This window comes from Dendrobium catenatum, unplaced genomic scaffold, assembly GCF_001605985.2.
Source record: "Dendrobium catenatum unplaced genomic scaffold, ASM160598v2 fragScaff_scaffold_853, whole genome shotgun sequence".
NCBI lineage: Eukaryota > Viridiplantae > Streptophyta > Magnoliopsida > Asparagales > Orchidaceae > Dendrobium > Dendrobium catenatum.
In genome coordinates this window covers 5,862,002-5,885,407 of record NW_021319315.1, presented here as the reverse complement: position 1 = coordinate 5,885,407, position 23,406 = coordinate 5,862,002, and the positions used below count along the sequence as shown (strand labels likewise).

At 35.4% G+C, this 23,406-nt stretch overlaps 1 protein-coding gene and 1 pseudogene across 1 annotated transcript; both read right to left on the bottom strand.

Moving 5' to 3' along the window:
* Positions 1–1,688: 1,688 nt before the first annotated feature.
* LOC110097104 lies at positions 1,689–3,039 on the bottom strand (annotated as a pseudogene).
* A 15,274-nt stretch (positions 3,040–18,313) lies between these two features.
* On the bottom strand, positions 18,314–20,598 carry LOC110097102 (glycerol-3-phosphate acyltransferase 1). The gene is made up of 2 exons (XM_020823342.2): positions 19,812–20,598; positions 18,314–19,352 (listed from the first exon to the last, which is right to left on the bottom strand). Exons 1-2 carry the CDS (start codon positions 20,556–20,558, stop codon positions 18,474–18,476), a joined length of 1,626 nt encoding a protein of 541 aa, XP_020679001.1. The 5' UTR covers positions 20,559–20,598; the 3' UTR covers positions 18,314–18,473.
* Positions 20,599–23,406: the final 2,808 nt, after the last annotated feature.

Genomic DNA, 23,406 nt, shown 5'->3' with positions numbered 1-23,406 from the left:
TGATTTAAAGCACAAGAAATCTGATCATTTTCAAGACAATGTGAAAGGTCTTCCTCACACAAGTTATTATCCACTTTTCATTGATTAACCAAATAGCTAGTAATTATCCAATTTTGTTCCTCAACAATTTTCTCCCCAAAAGCAAGATTACACGGTTCTATTAAAGAATTCTCCTAAACCGAATTAATTTTATCTTCAACGTTCGGGTCATCAATTTCCCTTATCCAAAATTTCTTCACTCCTAATAAGATTATTTAAAGGGCTACTCTCTATGTCATCCACATAAACTTTTGGTTCATCTAAAATCATATTTAAATAGTATCATTATTAATAATATGATGTCCATACATAGGAGGTTCACCATGAATTGATCCAAACAAAGGTTTCGAGGCCTTGTTATTCTTTCTAAGACGAGGATGGACAACAAAACAATCATTAATGGAATCTCCATAAACTTTGTAATGAATATAAAAATATGGAACATTTTTAAAATCAACTTTCTATAAATAACCAGAATTTTCAGCACCAAGCCAAATGTCATTAGGATGCTTCTTAATAATGTTCAATTCCCTAAGAATTCTAGCCATTAAAGGCCTCAATCGTGAGGCGGTGGCATTATCCATTTAAAATGACCTACCAAAAAGAGACCCCCAAGCATAAAGAACATGGGAGTTAAAAAAATGCAACTGTAAATTAGGAAAAGTGATCCAAATTGGAACAATAGGTGATTCCTCTTTAATATCAAAGAATGGTGTCCATTTTAGAAGTCTCATTTGACAATTTAAAATATAGTAAGTTTTCCTAGAAAAAACCCTAGTGTAATCAATATTATTGGATAATTGAATTGCAACATGTATAGTATCAAGTAAACCAATAAAAAAATTCAATATAGTTTCAACTTCCCGATAAAACTACGAATCGCATCAAGATTAGGTCTACAAACTAAAAAAATTCCCACGAGGATGAATTGAAAAGGGATTTCAAGTTAGAAAATATCCTCATCAGACAATTAAAGAGCAGGATAACCTTTTACATACAATTTAGTGAAGGAAGAAGTGGGATATTTTGAATAGGAAGCTCTGGTGAAAACATCAAAAAATGAGCAATTTTTATTATCACTTCCATCTGAACTTAAAAAACCTTTTGTAGTTGTACCTGAAGTCGAAGGAGGATCACCCCAAGGGCTCGATGTGTAAGAAGATGGACTAGCTGCCATAAAAAGATTTTGCAAAAGACCTAAGGCCGATAGGATTTAGGAGAAAGAGATAAAATTAAAATGAGTAGAAATAAAATTAAATAAGCTGAAAATTAATAGTAGAGACCAACTAGCTACTGGAAGAAACCAAGATCACTTAGAAATTGCAAGAGCAAAGAGTCGTTGGCCTTGAAGGGTTTGTTCTTTTTTTTTTTTTTTTAGTTGAAATAAACCAGTAGATTCCTCACTAGAAAATTAGTTCAAATTCAACAAATGTCCATAAATACAAGCACACAACAAATAAACAAAATCCCATTGCCTCCATCTATCAAGTACCCAATTTTGTAACTGGATGCTAGATAGTGATACCGGATTAGACATAGAACATAAATATTTTAAAATATTAATTAGAAAAAAAGGCATTGTAAATAAATACTAAAACACTGAATTCGTATGCTTGCCACAAACACCAGTAACAAAGCTTCATAACTTTTCACTTCTTCTTGGCAGCATATTTCATCACATTAACACCAGAAGCATCCTTCTTCTCCACACTCTTGATAACCCCAATAGCCATAGTCTGTCGCATGTCCCTCATACCAGAATGACCAAGAGGAGGATACTCGTGGAGAAAGTTTCAACAACTATGGGCTTGGTTGTAATCATCTTTATAAATCCTACATCACCATTTTTCCTAAACTTTGGCTCCTTCTCAAGCTCCTAGCCAGATCGCCTATCGATCTTTCTAAGGATCTCAACAAATTTGATATCAATGTGAGAGGTTTGTCAGTCTAGGACTGGAGCATACCCATTGCCAATTTGACCAGTGTTTTTCATGATGATAACCCAGGAGGTAAAGTGAGCTGCTTCCTTGGTTGGATCATCCTTAGAGTTTGATGCAACAAAACTTTGCTTTAGATCCTTCATAGCCACATTCTTCACATTAAAACCAACATTATCTCTAGCGAGGGCCTCTTATAAAGCTTCAGGATGCATCTAAATAGACTTAACTTAAGTTATCAAACCTATAGGTCCAAAGGTGATAACCATACCAGGCTTCAAAACAAAAGTCTAGACTCGTCCAATAAGTACAGACCTAATGCCTCCAATCTTGTAGACATCCTAAAGTGGGAGACTTAAGGGCTTGTTAGTTGGCCTCTTGGACTCTTGGATCAATTCAAGAGATTCAAGAAGAGTTGGAGCCTTGTATTAATCGTGTTGGTGGACCTCTCAATCATATTGTCACCCTCAAAACTAGAGATGGGTACAAAAGGGATCTTTTCAGGGTTGTAACCAACCTACTTCAGGCAGGAAGATACCTCCTTGACAATTTCATCATACCTAGCCTTAAAGTATTTGGGTGTGGTTGCATCCATCTCTTTGCATAAGCAAATTATTTGCTTGACACCAAGAGTGAAAACGAGCAAGGCATTCTCACGTGTTTGTCCATCCTTTGAAATGACTGCTTTAAAACCATCAGTTATAGAATCAAAAATAAGGAAAACTCAATCTTCTTGAGAGGTTCTAGTGATCATGTTCTAGTGATCATGTTATTAATAGTGTCTAGGAGCATCAATAAAAGTGTAATAGTACTTTGTGGTCTCAAACTTCCAATGAGCAATTTCGACTGTGATTCCACGCTCATGTTCTTCCTTCAGCTTGTCAAGAACCCAAGCATAATAGAATGATCTCTTGCTCATCTCAGCTGCTTTCTTTTCAAATCTCTCTATCACATGCTTATTAATCCCACCAAGCTTATATATGAGATGCTCATAAGTTATTGATTTTCCAGAGTCGTCATGGCCAATGACCACAATGTTTAAATGAACCTTCTCCTTACCCATGGTTACTTATATCTTCATAAGCCGAAAAGTGACAGCTGATATAGGTGGGAAGAAATAAAGAGGCCTTCAAGGGTTTATTCAAATATATAAATATGGTCATTTTAGGGCTTAAGGGATTTTGGTCAACCATACTCAATCATTATCTGCCAAAGGTTCAATGTAGTTTAGCCATGTATAATTCAATGTTTTAAAATATTTAAAGCATTTTATGGTGTTTAGGTATGCTTTTAAAGGTTTTATATACTTGGAATATGCTTTGAGTCTTAGGGTTAAGAAGGGCATGGATGCCTCCAAAATGGTTAGGCAGACTTTAGAGACATGTAGAATCAATATGCAAATGATCAAACACCATTCTAAATCTCTTACCCAGTGTTTTGAATCAATTAAAATTTCCCCTAAAAATAGGAAAATCTAAGGACTTTAGTATTTAGGTTTAAATACTAAATTTGAAGTTTTAGAGTTTTTAAGTGGGATTTGAATTTATAGATGATTTAGGATTGAATTTAATCAATTATTGAAGAGTTTAGGATTTAAAATACTCAGATCATTAACAACTATTGGGTGATTGTCAGTGATTGAGTAGCAGATTAAGCGACTGTCAAGGTTGATTGTCAAATGACTAATTTATGCCATAGCACAACGGAGCACTTGATTTAAAATTTGAAGTGGAGTTAAAGGAATTTAAAACCAAGAGTGTTGTTTGGATGTAGGGTTTTGACTTTAAAAAAATATGCTTAATAAAGATAAAAAATAGCATGATAAAGTCAAAGAAATAAAGAATTAACATAGCTATCACAAATATTTTCCACCACCAACCTCATCATCTTTGCAAGAGACGATATGCGATGGGAAATTGCAAAAAAACTATTGACAATGTGAGTGTTGACCTCCGCAGATAAACCCAAAAGAACAAAAAATACATACTTGTAGACCGTTGGATCCATAAAATCTGTCGAAATCGCGCCGAGTTGGCGCCGTTCCAAAAATCCTGCTCAAAATCTACAATCTCACCTCGATCGTCACCTCATTCAGGTCGTTAAATACCCAACCGAGCGAGGCTTTCGGTGGTTGTTCCCTCTCTTGACTCTAAGTCGGTCTCCTTCCCAATCCCGAGCTTCGATCTCCTCATCATGACGACCTCCACTTCTCCGCTTCTTCTTCCCACGCAAGAGCTTCGAGCTTCCGATCCTCCATCTCCCTTTCCCTTCTCTGTCCAAGAAGAACCTCAGGCTGACCAAACGTCCCCCTCTTCCAACCCGACACCCTTCCAATCCCTTCAACCAAGAGAAATAGAGAGAGAGAGAGGTTGCCGGCCTACCTCCTCTTGCCGACGTCTCCTTCCCGATCGAGAGTCACGACATTTTGATCGGGACACAGGAACGGAAGCTCATTTATAGTGAAGGTAACTTTGTCCCTCTCCTGTGCTTATTCGGCCAAATCCCTAGTATGCCGAACTAAAGCGAGAGAGAGGGGGGAGGAGAGATTAATTGGTTTTAATTAAAGTTAATATTAATTGATTATAATTAAAACAAATATTAATTAGTTTTAATTAGAATTAATGTTTATTAATTTTAGTTAATTATAATTATTATAATATTAAAATTAATTATTTATAATTAATTAAGATCATTTATAATTAATTATTTTAATTAATTATAATAACTTATAATTAGTTATAATTATTAAAGCATCTATAAAATGCTTCTCTCCCTTCCCTCGATCCACGTACTAACAACCTTGCGCAGGTATAAAGTTTTAAACCCTAAAACTCTGAGAACCCGATTTCAATGCATGCGTCGAGACAAAATGACCACCTATACACATTTTTCTTAGCGTGGTGGGATGAAGTGCGTTGCAACGAAGTGGGCAATCACCTAAAATCCTTTCTTCGAATTTTGTAGCGCACCCGAAAATCGCCTATACACGCTTTTCTTAGCGTGGTGGGATGGGAACCTGGTGTGATGTGTTCAACGCAGTGGGGATACCCATAAGTACCCGCTTGCGAGGAAATAACTACTTTTCTTACAACGTGTTTTAAATACCCATACATGCTTTTCTTAGCTTGGTGGGGGATCAAAAAATACACGGCTGCGGTGTCCTCGAAAAAAGGGCACCTACCATACACACTTTTCTTAGCATGGTGGGAAAGGCCCAGCTTTCCATAGTTTTCCCTTGAATGGGGGAGACGCCGAAAGGCTGTCGAAATTTTAGGTGAATGTGAGACTTGACTTGGACCTCATTTGAACTCAAAAGAATAATGGTGGACTCGGACTTATGGACTTTAATGCAAAACTCAAATCTAAAACAAATCCAAGCTTAAATAAATCACAAGAACTTGAATGAAAACTTGAATTCAAGCTTAAATAAAGATACAAGTTGACCATTTGGAACTGTACTCAGAACTTGAATCAAGTTGACAACACTTGGACTTGAACTCAAAGGATGAAGAATTTGATTTGAACATTAAGCCGACAAGGCTTGAACTTGCAAGAATAGCAAGGGACTCGAATGAAGGGAAGAGGCTCTTCTTAAGCCTAAATTGCATTTGGACTAGAACTCTGACATTGAACTTAAGTAGTGAAATGAACTTGTATTTGGACATAAGGCAAATGATTAACAAATAATTGAATCTAAATGAAATAAGTTTATACTTGAACTTGATTGGAATGCCAAATGAACTTTGACATTGAACTCAAATTTGTGAATAAAGAACTTGATTCAAATTAAGGACTTAAAGCACATACACAGAACAGAACTTGAATTATTTGCAAGAGAACTTGGTTTGAACCAAGTGAAGGGGACATAGAAATTGAACTCAAACAGAGAACTTGTGGGCATGCACTTAAACTCAAGTCAACAAATAAACAAGGGGTTTACTCAAATCAGAACTTGAACTAGAAATAATCTTGAATTCTAAGCCGGATTCAAACCAATTCTCAAAATCATGGTTCAAATCATTCAAATGAACACCAAATGATTAGATGGCCAGTATTGAATAAATAACCTAGAACATCACTTGCTATTACATGAAGTCTCTAATGAATGTTATGATTTATTCATATGGAATATACTATAGTCCAAATACGGCTACAAGCTAACAATAGCAATGTGCTTATGATCAAAAAACACAATCTTTGCAAAGGTTAAGAAGTGATTATCCCAAATGGAAGGGAGATATTAATGGCCAACTGTATCACATTCAACATACATGTTGCAACTCATCTTGTTAGTATATCCTCACTTCTAAATGACAAAGGATTGTGAAAGATATGAGGTGGTCACAAAGCTATGGCATAGACTAGAATTGAATTACATGAGCAATCAACGAAGGGATGAATTTGAATGATCTCTAATGAAGGCTAAGAGATGACTACATCAAAATGCAAATCTCTACGGGCTATTGTAGAAGACCTTTCAAGCATTCCAAAAATACCCCCGCACGTGCACCATAGTTTGTATACACATAAGTACACTAAAAGGGGTAAAAAAAATCATAAAATCCGCATGGGCCCCGGTGAGCGTATTATTGGTACACACGTAATGTTTAGGGATGCTGCGCGGGTTATCAAATTTTAATCCGATCCTCCTAAGCAAGTAAATGGGAGTCGATAGGGTATAATTATAAGATACACCCAAACACCCGCATGGGCCCCGGTGAGCGCGTTATTAATACACACGTGACGTCTAGGGATGCTGCGCGAGTCAATAAGTGAATTCAAGTTCGAACTCGATCCTTCTATACGGATCAATAGGAGTCGATAGGGTTCTAACCATTAAGCAAATATAAGGTTATGGCGATCGGTGTATTTATTTTAATACATTCATATTAGATCTTCAAGGCCTATAATAATGTGAATTCATTAATAAAGGCACAAATCCTATGAAATTTGATCCTATCGATAATTCGATAGAGTTGATAAGATTCAATCAACATAGAGAAATGACCCTGAACATCCCCGATGATAGCCGTATTGAATGTTTATCTCAACCAAAGTAGTTCACAGATATTTTCAAGCTCCACCCAAATATTCCAAACATTCAAAACTCAACAAATTCCAAATACCCATAAAAGTACAACCATAAATCCCAAAATCCAAATATTTAAAATTAAAATCCAACCACCCAAACACTTAAAGAAAAATCCATCCACCCTCTACAATAGTTTGCCGAGGTTGGCAAATTAAAATTTACTTCAGCTCATATAGAGCTAAATGCCTAGTCAAAAATATCACTAGAATCTATTCTCAAACAATCTCCTGCCAGTAAGGATGTGGTACGTCTCCTCTGACCAGCAATTTTGTCCCCAAATAGCACCGCAGGATAAACGGTTATGACCCGAGGCCCTCTGAACCAAGTGGTTTTGCCGCCAAATGGCACCACAAAATATCGGTTATAGCTAGAGCCAATATGTTCCTTATTGGCATCAAATCCTTGAGATATGAATCAATAGGATATGATCGATAGGGCACAAAGCCCTCTGTTACCTAAGATGGATTCAAATTTGTCCCCTTAGACAAACATCCAACTCAAGTATACAAGGTCCCCTTGGATGAAGCAACCCATGGCTACCGACAAAGATCCTTCTGTCAGGTTGGGCTGACTACCTCCTCTGACTAAGTAGACAAGGGACCACGATGGCCCGGGATGATAGAACCATAAAATCTTGATCGGGTCTATCATTCATTCCCCCACCATCCGCTTTAAGTGCAAGATGGTTGAATTTCTATTTTAAATATCAAACTTTTCCAAATTCTCAAACTTTCAAACATTTCAAATACCAAAACCCATTGCTGCTACTATATGCCATATAACATGTATCTCTGCGTATCTGATTGACGACTAGCCTTAATCGAAAGCTCTCTCTCATAATCGAGAGGGGTAATTAACTATAGGGGCTTGCGTCTATAAGAAATACATAACTCAGATCATAAAGTCCTCACAAAATGAGGGCAAAATTTCTGGGTTGTGTCTTATCTACAAACCCATCTACCTTCCAAAATTTACTGCGGAACTACTTATTCCATTAAAACTCCCTCACCGAATAAAAAGAAAAGCGAGCGGAGGCTAGGGCTGAATTTTTGGAGCCCATAGTGAGGCATTTGTTGAGCAATATGTCTTCCAAAGGAAGAAAGCTTTTGGGAGAGAGAATTTTAGAGGAATCAGTAGAGCAATACATCTTTGAAAAGAATAAATAACCTAGAATGATATATGCATTCGATGGGAGGATGAAACTCTAAGCCAATTGTATCATGAGGAAGATATCATATGCTAAATGATGGTGTCACGAGGAAGAAACTATGAGCCAAACTACGGCATTTGATTGGCAGGGAGACGAAGACAGTGTTGTCTTGGAAAACCTAATGTGCGCTCTCAGGAGGAAAATTGTGCTCACAAATCAGGTGGGAAGGGGAGTAAGTGTGAATATCTATCATGAGGGGATAAAGCATGAATTATTTATATATCAAGTTAATTGTGTCCTAATAATTTTTTATACCCTAATTGATCTTTTTTAAGAAATTTAATTAAAAATATCTTAATAATAATGTAGTAAAAAATTTATTTTTTATAGTGGATCAGCAAAGAACTAAGTTACAATTCATGAAAATTTGAGATCTTTTCAACACATGGTTGATTTTTATTGATTTTTACTTTATTTCTATATTATTATTCAAGTATTTATAATATGTGTATTAAGGAAAAATTAGAGAGATTTCTTTTCTTTTATTTAATATTATATTATGAGCTTAATGCAATTTAGTTTCTATTTTCTTAAAATTTCTAAATATATTTATTTTTTAATATTTTTAGGTTATTTAGGGTTTTCATCTAGGCTAATTTTAGGGTTCTCTAATTAACTAAATAAATGAGTCCAAATATTAATGAAATTAAATATATTGATCATTAAAGATTATAGAAGGCTCCCATAAATATTCGAGACCATTATGATGTCTACAAATTTTTATAGAATTTTTCTATAATGGCTAGTCATAAACTTTAAAGGATTTATTTTTAACAATATATGTAAGGGTTTGGGGTGAAATTAGGGTTCATCTAACTCCGCTTCCGAGATCTATATTTTGTAGAAAAAATCAAACTCTAATAATTTAAGAAAAGCGTTTTATGAATTTTCAACATTCTAGGTCAATTTATGACATAGAATTTTAAAAAATGCATAGTTGGAAGATAACTTCTCAAATCAACTTAGGAGATTAAGCTATTCACATAGGCAACCTGCTGACTGTGTGCACACTTTCCATATGGCAGCAAGATAGTAGTAGCTAAACAACAGTGGGTCCCTATGCCACATGTGCAATAAACTCAATCATTTGATCTAATTAGATTGAATGGCTAGAATTTAAAGAATTCAAATTGCATGAGTGGAGTATAATTCTTGATTTGATTAAATATGAACCATCTAATTAAATATAATGGAATGAGTTATTATAATTTTTTTCTTCAACCTTTTGCGCACAATAATAGTAGTTCATGTGATTCAACTTGATCCATGAAATTTACAAGAAGGGATCTCATCATAATTTGCTCAATCTAACACTTAAAATGCTCTAAATTCTAGGAAAGATAAGGAATTGAATACTCTCACTCTCAGGAAGCTTATATAATTGAAAGTTGTAATCAAGATTAAGGATATTTAGGGTTGACCATGGTCTAAGGGTTGAACATGGCTTGGGAAAGGTTTAGGAATTATTTAGGTTTAGTTAAAGACACTTAGGATCAAATGTGAGGACCAAGGGTGGCTAGGTTGACCAAGGAATTCAAGTGAGAAGGGTTTTAGTGCATAAAGATTATTTTAAGGAATTTTGGCCAAATTTAGTCAACTTGAGTTGTCCAAAGTCTTGGGTGAATCAAATCAATTCTCTAATGGATCTAGGTTTGTTTGGTTCAAGTCCAAGGGGGTTGGTTTTAATTTAAATTGAAATGGCATTTTAAGTGGTATGTTTTGATAAATATAAGGAACTTGAATTTTAACCTAAGTTTGGCCCTAAAGTTGGGTTTAAAAGGGTTTTAAAGCTTCCTAAAAACCCCAGGAGATTTTAGATCACCTAAGGTTAGCCAAGTTTAAGTCCTTTGTTTCCTCCTATTATTCCTATAATCTAGTTAATCTATACTTAAGGTAGGAGGACCTTTAACTCTAAGGAGGAGCAAATGTGAAAGATTTGACCATATTTAAAAATGAGGTCAACAAGCACTATTTATGGCACACAAAAAATATTATGAAATAATTTCAACTTATCTGAGTTCCCTAGTCTTCTCCTACTCTTTTCTTCTTATTCTATACTCTCTATTCCAGCTCACAAGTTCCTTTACTCTCTCGATTAACCTCTTGTAAGGTCATGTATTTTCCACGGATAAATTTGCATCCAACAAACAAAGATGGTCTTAGTTTTGTTAGTTTCATATCATCAATATGCTTTTTTAATTATCATAAATTTGCTAAAATAAAGTTTGAATTACCACACAACCAATTTTAAAATTTCTAATTTAAATATTTGAGTAAATTGACACATGAAAATTCATATTAATACTCATACTATTGAATTTTCTTATGAAGTGCCAAGTCTTAAAATACTTCTAGATTGTCATATAGGATAACCTCAAGAGCAAGAGCTCTAGGGTCACTTAAAAAGTTCTACATAATCCTACTAGCGAACCTATAACCACAGACTATTCCCCCTTAGAAAACTCTAAAGCAAATCTATTATGACTCAGAAATCTATTTACTAGGGGCGTTGAAAATAACTATCTTAATATCCTCCGTCATGAAAAGAATGTTGAGAGAACATGCAAAATCAATAGAGTTTAGCCCACAATGTCAACATCTATAGCCATACAGCCCTCCTTTTCACGCTCTCGGAAACCCTAAGCGCCGCCTCAGGCAATTTTTGGTTTTCATCCATCCTCCGCTCGTTTTTGCGCTCTAGCGGCCTGATCCTGGTAGCGTTCCTTGTTTCTTTCTCTCCAGTTTTAGGGAACTAGTGGCTTTTCATCGTCTTGCCCTGCTCGAGCTTGATGATCCCGATGGGGGAACCATTAGCAACTGCTTGGGGTACCGTCGTCTCTAATGGTAATAATCTGATCAAAGGATTCATTAGCTTGGAAGCGGGCGCTTCTTCTCCGTCAAATTCTCGTTCTTTCAAAGATGTTCATGCTGGTTCGTCTGCAGGTGATACCCTACCTTCGTTAACTCCGTCTACATTTAATGGTGTGCCGACTATTTTGCTTTCAGATGAAGATGTTCTTAAGCTTGCATCTCCATTTCAATTCACTCTTGTGGGTAAATTTGGTCTTCGTAGACCTAATTTGGATTCTATTCATGCTTTTTTCGGTACTTTAAAACTTTCTGGATTTTATTCGGTGGGTCTTTTGGATTCTAAACATGTAGCCATACAACTATCTAACGATTTGGATTACACCCGAATGTTTGCGCATAGATCGTATTTTATCTTGAATTGTCAAATGCGGGTTTTGAAGTGGATGCCTTTTTTTCATGTTAGGGAAGAATCTCATATAGTTCCTATTTGGATTTCCTTCCCAAACCTTAGACTTCATTTTTTTTAATGCGAAAGTTCTTTTTACGCTTGGACCGGTCTTTGGTTGGCCCTTGCAAACCGATCAAGCCACGGCTTCAAGGACTAGACCTTCTATGGCGAGGATATTAGTTGAAGTTGATATTACGAAGAAGCACGCTAAGGAGATTTGGGTGGGCTCTAAAGCATTCGGATACCTCCAGAAAGTCAAATTTGAAAAAGTTCCAGATTTTTGTAATCACTATAAAACTCACGGTCATGCGGCAACTGAATTCTTTAAACTCCACCCCAATCTTAAGAAAATTTACAGCAACTCGGCGGGGCTAAAAATGGATAAAAATACAGATGAAGGTGATGTTGCCATGGAAATTCAGACCCAAATGGTTCAGGAGGAACCTATTTCCCCACCTGAGAGGGCTGGAAATTTTGCTGCTGATGAAAGTCACTTGTTGAATGAAAGGGTTGCTCCACATCTCACCCATACTGTGCCGAATATACTAGACACTGGATCAGCTCCTATGAAGGATACCGCCAATGACAGTGATGCTAATTATTATTCCAATAACTCAGCTGATAAGTGTAGCAGTAATAATAATACTAAATCTGGAAATGAATGTCCTAACATTTAAATTTATGTTGAATCCATGTTACAGAATAAAGGAAATCTTTTGGTAGGTGAGGAAAATGACTCGGGGGAAGAGTGTGAAGAAGGGGAAATTGCGGGTGAGAATATTGGCGGTACTTCTCCAATTAAGGTTGGGAATATTACCTTACCCACACCTCTCTCGGGACCTGGTAGTAGCGGTTCAAAACAGGTTGTTGAAGAAGATTACACTAAGGTTAGCAAAAAGAAAAAGAAAAATGGTAAAATTCCTTTTCCTGACACACCCTGTTCTACTAGAGCTCAAACTTCTTTTAAAATTTCTAATGATTAATGCTCTTATTTGGAATATTAGAGGTATTGGTGGATCCGATTTCAGGATCCGGGTTAGAAATCTTTGTCGTGTGCATAATATTCAATTGCTGGTACTTCTTGAACCTTTTATTTATGTGGATAAAATTGCTAGTACTACTTCTCTTTTGGGCTTTAATATGAATTTTTCCAACTGTTCTAATAAGATTTGGATTTTCTATAATAATAGTTTTAATGTTAATATCATTTCTGATTATGCTCAAATTGTTAATGTTCAAATTAATGGACTCACTGTTGATTACACTGCTTCGTTTGTGTATGCTGCATGTGCTAGATTAGGGCACTTGCCTCTTTGAAATATTCTCATGGAATTTGCTAGTTCTTCGACTAAACCTTGGTGTGTGGGGGAGATTTTAATATTATTTCTAACTCTAATGAAAGACTTGGGGGCAATTCTCCTAATACTTGTGCTATGGAAGATTTCAATAATATGATTACTAATTGCAATTTAAATGATATTGATTTTACTGGGGGTGCTTTTACTTGGAACCGTTTGACTATGTGGCAGAGATTGGATAGAATTCTTTTCAATGACGAGTGGTTAAGAGTTTTCCCTTTGTCTCATGTTCAGCATTTGAGTAGGACTTTATCTGATCATTCTCATCTGCTTTTAACTATTGCTATGAACAAAACTGTTACTCAAAATGCTTTCAGATTTCAAAATATGTGGATTTCTCATTCTGATTTTGTCAATGTTGTTTCTAGCAATTGGAATGCTATCATATATCCTGATGATAACATTAGAGGTATGCAACGCTTGTGGATGAAATTGAGCATACTTAAGCAAGTTCTCAGATGGTGGAATAAAAATGTTTTCAAAAACCTTTTTACTAATATCAAGGAGGCTGAGGATAAAGTTCTGGCTCTAGATGATATCTATATCTCTAACCCTACTAGTGACAATCTTTCTTTATTGGATCAAGCTAAAATTATTTTATTTCAGCTTCATGATCAAGAGGAGATTTTTTGGAAACAAAAAACTTCTGCTAAGTGGAGTTTGGAGGGTGATAGGAACACCTCTTTCTTTCATGCTATGGCTAATCGGAACAGAACTAAAAGACACATTCACAGTATCTCTGATTTGCATGGCTATTTTTTTTATACTGATCTCTCTATTGCTAATTCTGGTGTTGAGCATTTCAAAAATATTTTTATCAATAGCAAAACTGTTATTCCTATTTCTAATCCTAATGTTATTCCTTGTTTGGTTAATGATAGTGACAATTTTATGCTTACTAAGATTCCTACGGATGAGGAAATTTGGAATATTTTTAATACTATGAATGGGGACTCGGTGGCCGGGCCCTATGGTTTACCACTAAATTTTTCATCAAAATGTGGGTTTTTATTAAAGAGGATGTTTTGGATGCTGTTAAGGACTTCTTTAATGGTAATCCCTATCCCAAGTTTTTTTCCTCTACGAATATTGTTCTTATTTCTAAGAAAGATTCTGTCACTGATTGGAATGATTTTAGACCCATTAGTCTTTGCTCTTTTTTTAACAAACTTGTGTCGAAAATCATTTCGTCCAGGCTTATGAACATCCTTCTAGGTATTATATCTTCTAATCAAATCGGGTTTGTGAAAGGTAGGAGTATTTTCGATAATATTCTTTTGGCTCAAGAGATGATTCATGATATTAATGCTAAAACTCAGGGTGGTAATCTTATCTATAAGCTGGACATTTCTAAAGCTTATGACAATTTAAATTGGCAATTTCTTTATGAGATTCTTTATCTTTTTGGGTTAATCAAACGTTTATCCAACTTATTAAGAATAGTATTGAAAACTACTACTTCTCTGTTATCATCAATGGTACTAATCATGGTTTCTTTAAATCTGAACATGGTTTGAGACAAGGTGATCCCCTTTCACCTGTGCTGTTTATTATTGCTATGGAGTACCTTTCTAGGGGTCTTGATAACCTTTTTGCTAGAAATCCTTTGCTTTATTTTCACAATACTGCCGGTGTGCCTATCACTCACCTTAGCTTTGCTGATGACTTCATTATTTTCTCTAATGCTGCTATTAAAAATGTTAAAGTTTTATTTCAGTTTTTTGTTAACTATCAAAGTATGAGTGGCTTGTCTTTTAATAATAATAAAAGCAATTTCATTGTGAGTAAATCTGTGAATCGTGCTAGAAGTAATGGGATCAAAAGGGTTTGTGGTTTTAATTCTACTTCTCTTTCTATTAAATATCTTGGTACTCCCCTTTATAGAGGTAGGAAGAAAAAGCATTTGTTTGACAATATTTTTGCTATGATTCAAATGAAAATTCTTAATTGGACTTCTAATTTTCTATCTTTTGGTGGTAGATTGATTTTGATAAAAAATGTTTTGAATTCTATCCCTATTTTCATATTTCATACTCTTCGTTAACCCTCTCCCGCGTTATGTACTAGAATAGAACATATGTTTAATAAGTTTTTTTGGGGCTCCAAAAACAACAAGTCGTGCATTAATTGGTCTTCTTGGAACAATGTTTGTGGTAATTTTAATGAAGGTTCTTTGGGTTGCAAAAATCTTTTGGATATTGCTCAGACTTTTTCTCATAAATTGTGGTTTGCTTTTCGTTCCAAGAATAGCCTTTGGGTTAACTTTATGAATGCCAAATATTGTAAAAATCTTAATCCTTTGGTTTGTGATTGTAAAAATTCTGATTCTAATGTTTGGAAAAGATTGTGCAATATTAAATGGGAGGCGGAGCAGTATATTCACTGGGGCCTTGGTAAAGGGGACATATCCTTTTGGCCGGATAACTGGTTGGGTATTTCTTCGATTGATAATCTTCTTAATACTAACACTGTTGTTAATATGAAAGTTAAGGAATTTTTCCACAACGGCAATTGGAATACTAACAAATTAGCTCAATTTATTCCTTATGGTATTGTGAATATTATCATCGATATTTCTTTAAATTTGCAGATCAAGGATAAGATTCTTTATGCTCTATCTTCTAATGGTAATTTTAGCTTGAAGAAGGTTTGGAATGTTATTAGATTTAAAAGGGATGCGTCTAAAATTTACTCTTCGATTTGGCATTACAACATCCCTTTATCTTACTCTATTTTAACTTGGAGATGTTTAAAATGTTTCCTTCTGGTTGATAATCTTAAGTGGAAAAAAGGTTTTAGCTTCCCTTCTAAGTACCAATGTTGCTCTAGTACTGAAACCATTAATCATGTTTTTATTGACGGCTTGATTGCTCAAAAAGTGTGGTACTATTTTCTCAATATTGCTGGTAAAGATTGCAATTTAAATTCTTGTGATGTTGGTGGTATGCTTAGCCTTTGGAATATAGATATGAAAGGCCATTTTTTAAACCTTATACCTGTTTTAATCATGTGGTATCTTTGGAAAGCTAGGAATGATTCCAAGCATAATGGAAAGAAAATGGATGCTCAGCATATCATTCTTAATGTTAGAAACAAAATCTTTCAATTGTATACTGTGAAACTTCTGACTGTTAAAAATTTTAAGAACCACAATAACATTGTTGCTCTCTTTGGCCTTCACTTTAATGATGTTGCTCATGGTAGGACTGAACGTGTTGTGAGTTGGATTAAACCCTCTAATTACCCCTTTGTTAAGCTTAATACTGATGCCTCGGTTGGTCCTAATGCTGCGGGCATGGGGGTATCATCCGAAATCATAATGGGGAACTCATTTTTTCTTTTGCTGGTCCTCTTCCTGTTTGCACTGTCTTCTCTGCTGAATTGTTAGCTTTACTTAATGGTCTCATTTTTTGTCAAAATTCTGGTATGAGGCAGGTTCATATTGAAATTGATGCTTTATTGGTCATTTCTACTATTCAAAAGGAGGGGGAGGGTTACCCCCATAATATCTATACCATTAGAAAAATTAGCATATTCTATCTACCATGAATTACTCCCTCACTCACATCTATAGGGAGGGGAATGCTTGTGCCGACTGGTTGGCTAATTTTGGCAGCAAGCTTAATGTTTTGTAGGAATTTCAGGCTTCCTATATATATTCCTTCTTTGCTTAGTGGTCTGATCAACTTGGACAAATCTAGTTTACCTTATATTCGGCATCACTGATCTTGCTGGCTCTGTTTTTTGATGTTGTTGGTTATTCTATTTCTTTTTCTTTCAGTTTTATTATGATTAATTTTATTCCCATTTCTCTTTTGGTTTTTTTTTTTGGTGTTTCTGTCATTGTCGTCTGCTCTCTGATGCTTCCCAATGGTGGCTTGGTGACTGTTTTGAGTTTCTACTTGGTGGTGGTGCCCGTTATGAGCTGTTTTGGGCGGAGTACTCTGGTGATGGTTTGTTGGCTGTTATTGTACGTGTGGCTCGATCATTAACCAGTGTTTAGATAATTGCTACCACTTTTGATTGATTATTAGATACATTGATATTATCTTAAAGGATTGTAAATCTGAGCTTAATCAGCCTCGTAAGATTTTCTATTCGGGGTATTCTGTGTTTGATAATGATCTGATGGAGGGTGTTATGTCTCTTCATACTTACAGGTTTTTTTTATTACATCCTTTGTAATATCTCTATGTTTAGCTGTTTACTGGGTAATTGGAAGTCCATTAATATAACCTATACTGTGATCATTGGAAGGGCTGATAGGAAATTTTCTTTGGTGGGTGTTATGATGGGTGATCTGCTTCTGTCCTTTATAGTTGTCTGGAGTATACCGAGGGGTTATTATTCGGCTGATGTCATATTCATTTGCATTGGTAAGAAGATTTCTTATAATGACTGCTTAACCTATTACTGCCATAACTTGTGCGCTTGGAGTGTTTTCTGCAGATTTTTTAAGTCGACTGAATTTTGGAGCTTCAATGATTTTAAGGTTAGTTTCCCATTTCTTTTCTACTTGCATCTATTTCTATCCTCAATTTTTGCAGGAAGTTTGAGCTGAACGGTTTCCATCTGAGCTTCCTTTTTTAGGTGCTGCCTCCTTGCAGTCTGTTTAATCTTTTATGTTATTTTTGTAATCATAGGATAAGGATCCACTGGCTCATAGGCTTTATTGTATTTTCTATTGTAGCTCTTTTGAGCAGTAGCGAGCTGGAGGATCCTTTTAAGAACCTTGTAACCAGTTTTTTGAAATTAATACGTAGGCCTCTTTGTGGGTTTTAACTAAAAAAAAAAAAAAAAAAATACGTAGTGGGGCCCTATTTGGGGTTTTAAAAAAAAAAAAAAAAAAAAAAAAAAAAAAAGCCATACAGCCCTCTTTAAAGGGAAGTAAACAAACAGATGGAAACATAGTTCGATATTAATTAGTAATTATGCCAATACGTACGTGTTGATATATAGCATAACATCTGTCTCTAACAGCCTAATCTTATTGATTATTTATAGCCTGACATGCACTGATAGAGAAAATGAATATCAGCCTCTCCCCTCGTGAGCCAATGAGCCTTCGCCGTCGCTTAAATGAAGATGCGTGGATGGAAAGAAGTGACGAGAGTTCACGAGCTGACCTAGCTTAAAAAAATTATTGCAGATATTTACATTTGAAAAATGTTATGTGAGTCAAATTTTACGTGTCTCACTAATAAATTTTCCTAAGATCAAGCCCTACGTACAACGTCACTAAACTTGCCGATTCGACCAAAATATTATTTTTTTATCCTCATTAATTGACTCAATTTATGTTCAAACCATTTCATGGCTGGCTCAATCAAACAGTCTTTTTTTTTTCCTAGCTAATTCACTTTCTGCTATTCGACAGCTGAACTACCAACCAACGCTGTAACTAAATTTATTGAATAATTCCAATGAACAATATAGAAACATTAATTAATCACCGCTAATGTATAGAAATCTCAACAACAATAAAACCAACAAGAATAAAATTACATTTTAATCACAATATACAAACAAATAAATACACGCAATTAAATATTATCTATTTCCTTTTTATTTTCACCGCTCAACTTCTCCTGCTCTTTCGCTGCTCCACAATACCTTCATTGCCTGCAAGCATCAAATACTTGTCCTTTCTAGTCAACGACGTGCACTCAAACCCCAAAGCATCAGCAAGCTTCTTCTGTATCCCGTTGGCCACCTCCATAGCTGTGCGGCCGGCGGCGCATGTCATCTCCGCCGGCACGGGGCCAAGGAACCGGAGGACGTATTCTGGCATTGGGTTCATTAGGAAGAAGACCGGATCCAAGAACTTGAAGCCGCTCGCCGTCGTTCCGTAGAACATGTCCACGTTGGTGTCGATGGCTACAGGCACCATGTTGTCTGACAACTCGGCGAAGAGAGCGCTGAAACGTAGAAGATAAGGTTCACGGCACGTCGTCCCCTCGGGACAGACCACTAGGTCTCCTTCATTAAGCAATTTGGTTATCTTCGCGGCGTCAAGTTTTCGATCTCTGCTGAGCCTCGCGGTTTTTATGGGAGAAAGCAGTTCGGATATTGGGCTAAGGCTGTAGGTGACGGCAGTGAGCGGGCGGTTGATAGCGGTGCCTACAAACAAAGGGTCGAGGAGGGTGCGGTGGTTGCAGACGTAAAGGACTCCTTTTTGGTTGCTGTGAGTTGTCGGGAGAGGAAGTCCATCGATGCGTAGGCGGAGTCCAGTTAAGGGGACAATGACTTTGGCGAGTTTGTAGGGTAGGAGATGGCCGATGGCTGCACGTATGAAGAATAGAAATAATCCAAATGGAAGCCAGAGGAAGAGAGCGAGCACGGATGCTGGAGTTGGAAGGAAGGCGAGCCGGCCATCGTGGAAGATCAAAGGCTTTGGATATTTCTCTCGCGGAAGGGTGGCTCTGTCGCTTTTTTCTTTGTTTACTAAGTATGTTTGCTGCATTAACCACACAGTAAAACGTAAGTACAAGTTTGTATGTATAAGTAGATGTAACAGTCGTATAGATAAGTTGGTTGTAAGCAATTTTATTTTGTTTCTGTGGTGATAGTTTTGTCTATTTTAGATTGTTTGGGTTTTGACATAATTAAAATACTCATTTATGCTCATTTTCAGCAATCTTTGCAGATACATATTAATAATTATTGCAATGTTTTAATGACAAAAATCAAATCTGTAATAAAGTAATTTTAATCAAAACTATCAATTGTTTTAACTTAATATATTTTAAAAAAATAAAAATAGCTCAAAATCAATAAAATCAGGATAAAAAACTTTTCTTTTCCTGATGAATATTAGCTTTGCATAAAACTAAACCTCTTAAAAAATTGTATTCCAAAAAAAGAAAGAACCAAAATAAATATTATAAAGGAGAAAGGTTTGTGACAGTTATCAAACCTTGCAGTTGGAGAGGAAGATATGATCATGCGGATTCCCAAAGCTAACAAGGCCTATGTCAGGTTTGGCCTCGCTAAAGATATCCCTGATAACTTTATGCTTCGAAGCAACACCAAGTCCACCATCAATGAGACCCGTGAAGAAACACCAAGCTCCTGCACCAACAACCTTCATCTCAGCCCCGGCAACCTCGTTAGCGCCCAAATAATCCTTCAGGAACCACTCAACCATAACCCTCGGAGCGCCAGTGACCACCACCTTCTTCCCCTTACATGAAGCCCATACTTGATATGCTCGGGCGTCCAAGTTCTCCAAAAAGAACTTGGGAAGCACTGCCCTGGCTACTAAATCGACGTCTTTCTTCCGAAGGCCGCAGAACGAGATGAAGGTCATGATTCTTAAGCTGAGCACATGATGGTTGTGGCCGAGGACTAAGAAAATCGGATAGGATAGTAGCAAAAGGAGGGCTCTAAGGAGGCCACCGCCTTCGAAGGCGAGAAGCATGAAGAAAGGGAAGAAGGAGCGGGTCGTGAGGAGAGTAGATTGGAAGTCACATGCTATGGATGGTGACTCTCTGCCTTCTAAAGAACATTTGGCTACGCTCGGGCAGAGGGAAAGGACTTGGAGGGAGCGGAAAGAAGAGGTTCTGTGCAGGAGCTGGGTGTAGCTTTTTAGCTTTTTGGCTTCACGGCTACCAGAGCGCAACCAGTGGGCGGCGATCTTAAGAAGAGCCATTGGGAACACCATAAGTTGGATTTTCTGGTGTTGCGTGCTTTAACGTTCGTGTTCTACGGTATTTGGTGAAGCTTGGATGAAGATGGGGGTATTTATAGTGATAGAGGGTTGCGTTACGAGGAGAGGAAGGGGAAGGGCGTTTGACCAGGGTAAAGTAGAGTACTACATCGCATGGGCGACGGTAGGTTTGGATGTTGGTCACCAGTGCGGGCCTACTTTCGCGGACATTCGCCACGTGGAGAGTGTTATGATGGCTTTGGGAGATTGGGATTATGCTTTGAAGTAGCCGACTTTTTGGCATATTTTTAATCCACATGGATTGGAAGTTGTATAACGGCGTGAGGTCTGCCATGAGATTTGCGCCGGGGTTCTTCAAACCAATTGGTGCAAAATTGGGTTGAATGAATATTTAAAAAATAAAAATAAAAAAATCCTAAACAGAAAGTCAGACAACAGGTGGACTTATGAAAATTGTTTTCAATTAGAAGTTGATGATGAAATTCTATTAAATTTAATGACTTAATGTTTACACCTATAAAATTGAGGTCAAACTTTTTTTTTTTAATTCATTATTTTGAAGATTGTAGCATTACCCTTTATTAAAATCAAAAGAGAGAGGACAAATCATATAGGCTCTATTTGATTTTATGGAAATGAGGTATTCAGTTTTTGTTCTATTTTATAAGATGTCAATTTAGAGTGATGGATCCTCGGTTCGATCTAATTTGAAGTTAACTTAAATCAATTGGAATTGATTCGATTTATTTTATATTCATAAATTAAACTCTTTGACTAGAATCCACCCACCTAATATAAATATGACAAATATAAAAATAATTTTTATATGAATCATGCAATTTTTCGAATAAGAATAACTCATTTAAATCAAATATGGTATGTTTAGCAAAAAATTTTATTTTTCTATTTTCAAAGCCCAAGCTTGAATAAAAGTTCGAAAAATTTAGTTGATTTCAAGTTTTTTGGATTACAGTAAAGTCAACTTTGGTTTACAATATAAATTTAAATTCAACCCAAATTTTAATTGGGTGAACCCAAACATAAGTTTTTTTGAATAAAATTTGTATCATATCAATTATTAATACCCCTATTACTTTGATGTATATTATCTTCTACATGATTAGTTCCAGACATGTTGTTGATATATTAGTCGAGAGATTTTATTGTGTGTGGACTGTATCAGACCAATCTCTTAGACTTTTTAAGTCTAAAACAACTCAAGTCCATAAATAATAGTTGATCATCACTACAAAAAATAATGTCTATTATGGCACTTTAAAGTGTCCTAACATGTATCTGTTAAGACACTTGATGTATTAGGGCATCAAATTATGGTGTCACTTAGGTGCCCATTGGCATAGGGGTAAGGGAATCATTATTTGCCCTTAAAACTAAACTTTCATGACATATAATTTTGATGTAATATCCTCTTTAATGACACCTATAAGGTGTCCTAAAAACAAGCTTTTATAACACCTTAATATGATGAAAATTATGAATAAATATGACAAATATTAGGTGTCATAATAGGTTAACTTTCCTAATGCATTTATTTAATGGAACATGTTTAATAATAAAGCACATTTAAATTACCCTAAGATATATGATATCCCAACACTTCAATTTACCAAAATAAGTTTAATAAAATGACACTATTATATGCCTCAATATATGCTTTATTCAATATAAATTACATTAAATTATCAAAAAAAAAAATATTCCAACTCATAATATTTCAATTACAAAAACTTAATCTCCAATCCAATTTCTAAAAATCTCACCTATGAAAGCTAACATAAAAAAAAAATTATTCAAATAAAAATTTTTTTTCATAAATCTAAAATTACATGAATTTTTCACCTTAAAAAAAAGGCTACTTCAAGCTTCTTATATGTACATAATCAATCTATTACAATAAATATCATCACAAAATATTACATGAAAATGCAAAAAAAAAAAAAATAGCCCTTATCATGAGGGAAATTTTTTTACACAATAACAACCAAGTCTTCGGATCTCTGTTTCCACACTTCATTACCATCCACTTCTGCTTGTAGCCAAAATGATAAATTGGAATCTAGAATCTGAAATCATGAAATACATTTTGACTTTAATATGTATATTTTTATTCCAACATAATCTTTAAAAATGTTTGTTTACTTCTTCTAAGAAAATTAATTATGTAGTAAGACAACATTTCACAATTTGTACTTATTGAACTTTGCCACCTATCTCTAGGCAGCTTACACACGTCTTCTTTCATCCATTTGGAACCTTTGACTTGATCATATTCCATTTGACTCATTCAAGTTCTGTCTCGAAATGTTCCAACTACAAGAAAATGGGTCAATAGCGACCAAAAAATTAGAGACAAAAAAAAAAATTGATTGCTAAAGATATCTTTTAGTGACCAAAAGTAAGTGTGGCCTCTAAATAATTAGGAATCAAGATATTAGCCACCAAAAAGAAAAATTGGCTGCAAATTTTGTCACTAAAAGTCTAGAGATTTATTTTCCACAAATATATACATGTCATTTTAGTGACTAATTATTTTTTTTAATTGTGTACATAATACATCTATATCTATACTACTATTATAAAATCCATTTGAATTTCCTTCCAACTTAAATCTTAGCCATCCATTTTAATTTTTTTTTAAATTATATGGTCCATTCATTATATTTTAAGTAATTAATAAATTTAGAAATTAATGATAATTGTGCACATTAATTAGGTAAATTAATGATGCCTGTGAAATTGCAACAAAATATATTTTTAATCTTCTTAAAACTCGCTTCAGATTCCTTCCATCGAATAATTATGAGCATTATTTGAGGTTTCA